We start from the raw sequence: 8461 nt of genomic DNA on the forward strand, positions 1-8461 counted from the left end.
AAAAGAGAAATCCTGATGAGTGAAAGAAAAGTGAGAATATTGTAATCAAGTGTTGCACTCTAGGTTTGCCTTTGAGGTCATTTTTTGGCTTCAATTTATTTTTATTCAGCTTCATTTTTTTAAATTTATTTTATTTTATTTTATTTTATTTTATTTATGTTTCTGTTTTTTTATTTTTGGGATATTTTGTTCAATTATTATGACCCAAATGTAATCCTTTAGTTTAAGGTTTGGTTTTTCTTCTTCTGTCCTGCAGGGGGCGACGTAAAGGCGTCTGTGCGTCACCTGAACCGATTTAAAACCGTAGAGGAAGACATTTGGACGTTTGGGAGGCAAAACCAAACAAATGACAGTCTTTAGTACTTTGGACACGACTGTATGGAAACGGTCAACTTTTAATATATACCGATAACCCGATAGAGAGTTTAATAAATGTGTTTTTAACCGCAATGAGGCGGTGAAACCTTTTGCGTTTGACTTCATGGAAACCAAAGCGAATGTTGTGTTGAATGCTGTTCCTCCGTACGGACATGTCATAGCCTGCGAAAAGTGGAGAAACTCGTCACTAATTCAAAGCTTAAAGGGTAAGATATCATTTTATTTTAAACAACAATCGTTTTATTTGTATTCTTTTAATAACAACCTTCCAGCTTGTAACGTTAGCCAGAGTCTGTGTCGTCCTCTTTAACCTGGAGACAACAAACGCGCCAAAATCCATTCAAAAATATTAATATGTAGGATTGTTTCACTTAAAAGGAGACAAACACACCTGGTGGAACATGACTGTATACATTTTCTGTATAAAACAGCCCCAGTCTTTAATTCGGCTCAACTGAAAATCATCTGTTTAAGCTGCTCACACAGCAGGGCATTGTATTTATCTGCAGGATAAACTGACATTTTACAGGAATAAAACCTGCAAACAGGATGTTACTGATGCTGACATGAAGAGTGTCTATTAAAGCATCAGAAGATTATCCCGAGTCTAAAGTTGACACCTACATTTATCGTGTTTTCACGTTTAGAAGGTCTGAATTCACACTATAGTAGATTTTGAGGTACTTGTACTTTACTTGAGTGTTTCCATTAGATGCTACTTTATACTTCCACTCATTTCAGAGGGAAATATTGTACTTTCTACTCCACTACATTTATTTGACAGCTTTAATTACCTATTATATCAATACTATATGTATTGTTATAGATTACACCATCCAACAGTATAAGGTGTTAAAATTAGCTCCACCTGGGAAGCACTAACATGTTTTAGTGAAGAAAGCTGAAAGTACAGAGACTGACTGACAAACGTTTGTCTGCTCTGAACATGAACTCTGTATTTTGTGGTGTTTCAGGAGGAAAACTGCCTCAAATAAACTCTCATTTTAATGTCACATTTTCTCCACAAGCTTTGAATGAGATCCTGAGATGAAGACAGAAGAAAACACTTTGCTCACTGTTGAAATAATAACTTTATTGATTATGTAAAGCTTCAGATTGTTCACACATCTGATCAGTAAAGTCTGTTAAATGACTCTTGTTCAATGATTTCATGTACAGATTCACTTCATCCACACAATCAGTTAGTTTAACCCAGAATGTACAAGAACATAATAAATGATTATTATCATGATAATGACAGTTTGATTGTACACTTCTTTACAAAGTGATGAGAACAAAATATCTATGATGAAGGAAGTTCTGCTGTTTAAGACGCTGAAGTGGAAGAGAAACAACAGCACACAAATACATCAATACAAACATGAAACTAACATTTAGAACAAAGAGAAGTTCACATTTTCATCTGAAGAAACATCAGTGAAGGTTAAAAACATAATCATGAGCAGTGATAGCCTCCATGGATAAAAACACACAGCAAAAAGTCACATTTAAAGAAACTGAAAACATTAAAAGAACAACAAATGAAAAGAAAATAAGTGTTGACAATCCCAGTTTGATTGACAGCTGATCTCTGTGCAGTTCAGAAACACCACAGCAACGAGCTCTCAGAAACAATGGAGACAAAAACATGAAGAATTACAACAGAATCTGACACATGAAGTCTGAAATGACTTCTGTCTATTTGACTTTACACAACTCAGCTGTGACTCCATAATAAAGATAAAGTCCAGCATAGAGAGGCTGAGTGAATGTGGTCTGGACTCTGTGGAGGAGAGTCATGGTTTCAGAGACGCTGTAGAAGGACAGAATACCTGCTCTGCGATCCAGGTACACTCCTACTCTGGAGGAACCAGGACCTGAGACGGGAGTTTTGATGCTGTTGAACCAAAATGTATAACTGTCAGTGTTACAATCTAACATCCAAGATTTGTCATTAAATCCAAATCGACATTCATTCGAGTTTCCTGCTCTGCTGATATTCTTGTATGCGACTGCTACATGAACTCCTCTCCCGCTCCACTCCACCTCCCAGTAACAATGTCCAGTCAGACTCTCTCTACTCAGGACCTGCTGATATCCAGTGAATCTGTCTGGATGACGAGAATAAGACTGTTGTTGACTCATGAATGTTGCTTTTCTGTTCCCCTCAGATAATAACAGCCATGTGTGTGCTGTGTTTGGATCCAGTGTGATTTCACGTGAATATTTTAAGAATCCAGCTCTGGTCTCGGGCTCTGCTTCTGACAGTAAAACGTCCACTTCAGTCACTGTCAGTGAGATGTTTGTCCATTTCTCCCTCAGGATGTCCTGTAGTTGATCTCTGAGCTCTGACACAGCTGCTGTCACATCCTCAAAGTATCTCAGAGGACGGATATTGATGCTGGATGAGTCTGTAGATGCACTGAGTTGTGACAGTGAGGGATAGTTGTGTAGAAACTGGATGTGATCCTCTGTGTGTGACAGCTGCTTCAGTTCAGCGTCTTTCCTCTTCAGCTCAGTGATCTCCTGCTCCAGCTTCTCCTGAAGCTCTTTGACTCGACTCACTTCAGTTTCCTGCTGGGATCTGATCTGCTGCTTCACATCAGAGCTTCTTTTCTGGATGAGACGGATCAGCTCAGTGAAGATCTTCTCACTGTCCTCCACTGCTTTATCAGCAGAGCGATTGACGGCCTTCACCTCCTGTTGAAGCAGCTTCACATCTTTCTCTCTGTCCTGGATTCTCTGCTGGATGTTTTGTCGACTCACCTCAAGCTCTCTCTGCCTCTCAGTCCTTTCTGCTGCAGCTGAGACTGTGTCGTGGCCTTTATGTTCATCCACAGAGCAGAGATAACAGATACTCTGCTGATCAGTACGGCAGAACATCTTCATCACCTCATCATGATGAGAGCAGATGTTCTCCTGGAGCTTCTCTGAGGGGTCGACCAGCTTGTGTTTTTTAAATCTAGGTGATTCATAATGAAACTGGAGGTGTTTCTCACAGTAAGAAGCCAGACACACCAGACAGGACTTGAGGGCTTTCAGCTTCCTCCCAGTGCAGACATCACAGGCCACATCTTCAGGTCCAGCATAGCAGTGATCAGCAGGAGCAGCTTGGAGTCCAGTCTTCTTCAGCTGCTCCACTAAAGCTGCTAACATGGTGTTTTTCCCCAGGACAGGCCTTGGTGTGAAGGTCTGCCTGCACTGAGGGCAGCTGTAGATCTTCCTCTGATCCTCTTCATCCCAGAAGCCTTTAATACAGCTCATGCAGTAGCTGTGTCCACAGGGAATAGCCACCGGATCCTTCAGTAGATCCAGACAGATGGAACAAGAGAAGGTTTCTCGGTCCAGCTGAACTCCTTTCTGCGCCATTTCAGCTCTCAGTGGCAACGACTGTCTGAGGTTCACTTCCTGACAGGTGAAACAAGTTTGACAGCTCTTGTGCTACATTACATGTTGGTTACACCCATCTTCAAACTGTAGATCTGAAGGGGAGGGAACAAGGAAATATGAGCACAGAGTGGAGCTTGTTGTGTTTGAGATCAGGAAGAAGAGGGAGGGCTTATCAAGCACTGATTCATTCCAGGTAGAGGAGCAGTTTTAAAGGGATACTGGCTGCTTTTCATTTGGCTAACGTGGCTCCAGTTTAAGCTGTTACTTAATAATTTCTACATATTGATCGTTGTAAGGAAAACACCTGATAACTGCTCCAATGTTTTATCATTTGATTATAGATCTACAGCAGCGTCTGTCTGTCACAGAATAAGACACAAATAGACGATTAAATCTGTTAATTACTGAAAGAACAGAACTGACGTAAAGGAGCAATAAAAACAGCTGCAGCCTGCAGAATATGTTTAAATCAAATATTGCTCATTTAGTTTAGTTAAAACAAAAATCTTAACACAATACTAATAATCAGTGGTACATTTACTCAAGTATAATTTTGAGGTACTTGTACTTTACTTGAGTATTTCCATGTGATGCTACTTTATACTTCCACTCCACTACATTTCAGAGGGAAATATTGTTCTTTCTACTCCACTACATTTATTTAACAGCTTAAGTTACTTTTCAGATGAAGATTTGACACAATGGATAATATAACAAGCTTTTAAAATACAACACATTGTTAAAGATGAAACCAGTGGTTTCCAACCCTTTTTGGCTTTTGACGTCTCACAAAAAGCAGTGTGTAGTCGGGTCATTTATTGAAAAGAAACAATCATTTTGAGTCATTGTTTTTTTAAGAAGATAAAAGAAAACTTCCAAATTCTCTGATTCCAGCTTCTTAAATGTGAATAGTTTCTGGTTTCTTTAGTCCTCTATGACAGTAAACTGAATATCTTTGCGTTGTGAACTGTTGGTCGGAACAAAACAAGACATTTTCTGACATTTTATGGACCAAACAACTAATTGATCAAAGGACAAAATAATCGACAGATTGATCGATTAACAGATTAATCGATAATGAAAATAATCATTAGTTGGAGTCCTATTCTACAGGTTTATGTAAAAGTGTGTTTCCAACTTGAAATTGAAACACCAGATTTCGAAACATTTTTAAATAAAATAAAAATTTGACCATATCTCATTTATCTGTTGTGTTGAGTGAATTTTCTTTTCAGCATGACCTAAAATTGAATTTTATGTTCCATGCAGTTTTTTACAGCTGATAAAATTTGTCCTTTTATTGATTAGTCAACAGAAAATTAATCTGATTCACAAATGTGAATATCTGCTGGTTTCCTTATTGCTGTTTGATCTAAAACTTAATATATTTGTCTTTTGGACTGTTGCTATTACAAAACAAGCTATTTGAATATGTCCACTTGGGCTTTAATATATTATAATAGGCTTTTTCTATTTTCTGATGTTTTGTTGACCGAACGATTAATTGAGAAAATAGTCTGTAGATGAATTGATAATAAAAATAATTGTTAGTTGCAGCCCTACACCTTTGTTACATGTGTGTAGTTAACCAGACTTACTAATGTTCATAACTAACATTTAAAATTGATATAATAACTCTTTATTTTTTGGTTGCATCATGTATTTTACATTATTTGATGTTTCTCTTTGCAGTTTATAGCGTGCCATGTCTTTTTTTTTAATCTTGCTTTGCTCATGAAGAACTAATTAATCTTGTGCTGTAGGTGGAGGTGTGAAAATCCTCTTTGAGAATGAGCTCGGTGTGGCAGATTTCCACCTGCCCAACAAAAGCTGCATCCTGTACGTGTCGGAGTGCGACATCATAGCAGGAAACGGCTACAAGAGGAAACTGGTTCGCTACAGAAATGTGAGTTTAATGAATTTTTTGCTAAAAAGATGACGTGTTGTGATGTATCTGATATGAACCACCGTCCCTCCTGATTTGAAGGCCAGCAGCAGCTTCCAGCAGCTGGTGCTGGTGGAGAACACCAGACTCAGTGAGCAGTACTTCTCTGCTGTCCAGAAGTTTGTGGTGTTTGACCTCGGCCTGACTCTCCTGCCGGTCAGCGGGCAGACTGAAGCCTCACAGCTCATCACTCAGATGGTAAAACAATATTTTACACCTGCAATAAATATGACTTTAATTTGCTGATAGTGTCAGAGGGAGATTCAACTCATCAGTCTTCATTTTAAGGCTGTAGTTTGACATAAAACTATGAACCGCTCCCATGCATGTGTCTGCTCCATTGTTGTTGTTTCCATGGTGACCAAGTAAACCCAAGAACACATTGACCCAAGTGAAAACTTTTGTGAGATCTCATAAATATTATTTATGGTTATAGGTTACACAATGATTGCTCGTTTATGTAGCCAGAGACTCATTTAGTCTCTATTTGTTTTTGTATGAAAGAGTCAAACACAGATCTTTGGTGTCAGAGGGGTAAACATGGATCTAAGAAGCCGAACCTACAGCTGTCTGATGCTGCTCTGATCCTCTGCAGGTCCATGGGGAGAGCAGGGAGAACCCTTTCAGGCGGAGGAGTGCGTCTCGGCTGTTGGACCCCCTGGTCCTGACCCTGGTGCAGCAGGTCCCGGGGGTGGGCAGGGTCAAAGCTCTGGCCCTGCTGCAGCATTTCCCCAGCATCCAGCAGCTCTGTAACGCCGCCCCCGCCGAGCTGGAGCCCATCGTGGGTCAGGCTGCCGCTCAGCAAATCCACAGCTTCTTCCACAAAGCCACAGCTGCTGGAACCTGAAGGCACTCCGCATGGATCCAGTCTGGGTCTTTATTTAACCAGAGAGGTTTGGATCTAATGATACTGGTCACCTGAAACATGCTCCCTGGTCGCCGTGTCTGCTGCACAGGATGTGAGGAGCTTTAGATTTAAATGACTGCTGGGACACCACCAAAAACTTTATCAGGAGCACTTTGTCTCACATGAGCATTATTTACTTGAAAGATTACAATGTTGAAAATCAATATTTGTCCTGTTATAAGTGTACAAACTTTAAGAAATACTTATTTATTGTTGATGTCACTTTGTGAAACCTACGTATGTTATGAAGTCAGCAGATGTTTTACATATTTTGTGCTTTAAAATAAAATATATTAGCATCTTTATTTAGGGATGATGTCCATATTCAGTACTAGTCAAAGGTTTGGACACATTTCCTCATTCAGGAGAATGGAAGCTGTGTCCAAACTTCTGACTGTATATGTGATTAAAGATAAAGCAGTGACGGGGAGTCAGTGGTTTGTTGATATGTGGACTGATTGGTACAATAAATCTATGTTAGAGGTCTGTTCACTTTCTTGTTTTCTTATTCGTTTGGATTAAAGGATATGTCTGTTGATTTTCTATATTTTTCTTATTGTCAACAAATCTCATGTTTTGATCCAAACCAACAATGAACTGATCTACTAACAAGTATTGTGTGTGTATCCAGAGCCTGATATATCTGATTCCTCTGTGTCGTAGACCTCCGTTGTTGTCCAGAAACTATTAAAAACACATCAGTGAACCACAGCGCTGCACTGGTTGACATGTTCCTTCATCATGAACAGAGTAGTTATTGTAGTTTATTTAGAACCGGCTCCAAACACTAATGACCGCGATAAGATTGTAACTCCTTGCACAGCTTTTCTAATCAAACTACGGTAACCAGGCTCTTCAGGGATGAAGGTACATGTTCGGGGCTGTATGTGCTCTGCATGACTAATGTGTTATTAAACGGCTTGTTCTAAGACATATGTTGATAATTCAGCCTGTTTTGATTAGAGATAATTTATTATGACCTGAAGCTTGGTGGAGGACAGTTTACCTCCAACATAAAGGGGCAAAAATGTGACTCGACCTTTTTTCTGCTCACATTTTGACTTTTCAATCACAGTAAGTTGTACAAACTACTGTGTTAACATTATTAATCGCAGTATTGTGTTGCAATAATTGCTGTAACAGAGCCAATCCTTAATGTTTCTTAGTTTCACCTGTGCTTTTCCTGTTTTGGCAATTCAAAATGTCTGCTTTAAAAAAAGGACAATAATTGGGTTTATTTGGGAATAATAAAGAAACGACTGGCAAGATTCATGTTAAAGAGATTTACTCTGGATGGAAAATGATGTGTAAAGTAAAAGATAACCAGAAAAACTGAAGGTGCACGTGGACAGTTGGACATTTTTGCATCTTCCAAAGCAGCCATGACAGAGATGTTTTGGGAATCACTGGTGTAGAAAGAAACCTGATAACTGATTTTTGTTTCATAAGCTGGTTTCCTCACACACTGATCAGACATTATACTGTCCTTTTACATTATGATTTAATTATTATTGTTAAAACAACAAGACAGCAACAAATAAGGCAAAAAGAGCTGAGCAATCATGCTCATAGGTGAGAAGAAGTAAACTGAACTGCAGGGGCACCTTTACTCCACTATATTTGTCTGATTGCTGTAGTAGGATTTTTCATGCAGGACTTTTACTCTTAAAGGAGTATTTGTACATCGCTGTATTGGTACTTTTACTTCAGTAAATGATCTGAATACTTCTTCTACCACTGATTTTACTTTTTTCACTCTTATGAACTAAAAAAGATTAAATCACTCAAACAATCTTGGACCTTTAAGCTGAACTATGAAGACTGGATCCGGAGAAATAGAA

General features: G+C 39.0%; 2 protein-coding genes across 2 annotated transcripts; one reads left to right on the forward strand and one right to left on the reverse strand.

Annotated features, from left to right (window-relative positions):
• Positions 1 to 294: 294 nt before the first annotated feature.
• On the forward strand, positions 295 to 7106 carry faap24 (FA core complex associated protein 24). Its single transcript, XM_044357666.1, has 4 exons — positions 295 to 584; positions 5532 to 5674; positions 5756 to 5911; positions 6309 to 7106. The coding sequence occupies exons 1-4, from the start codon at positions 482 to 484 to the stop codon at positions 6558 to 6560; spliced, it is 654 nt and encodes a 217-aa protein (XP_044213601.1). The 5' UTR covers positions 295 to 481; the 3' UTR covers positions 6561 to 7106.
• On the reverse strand, positions 2077 to 4087 carry LOC122986411 (tripartite motif-containing protein 16-like). Its single transcript, XM_044357664.1, has one exon. It carries the CDS (start codon positions 3745 to 3747, stop codon positions 2077 to 2079), a length of 1671 nt encoding a protein of 556 aa, XP_044213599.1. The 5' UTR covers positions 3748 to 4087.
• Positions 7107 to 8461: the final 1355 nt, after the last annotated feature.

The sequence above is a fragment of the Thunnus albacares genome, chromosome 7 (assembly GCF_914725855.1).
Source record: "Thunnus albacares chromosome 7, fThuAlb1.1, whole genome shotgun sequence".
NCBI classification, from domain to species: Eukaryota; Metazoa; Chordata; class Actinopteri; order Scombriformes; family Scombridae; genus Thunnus; species Thunnus albacares.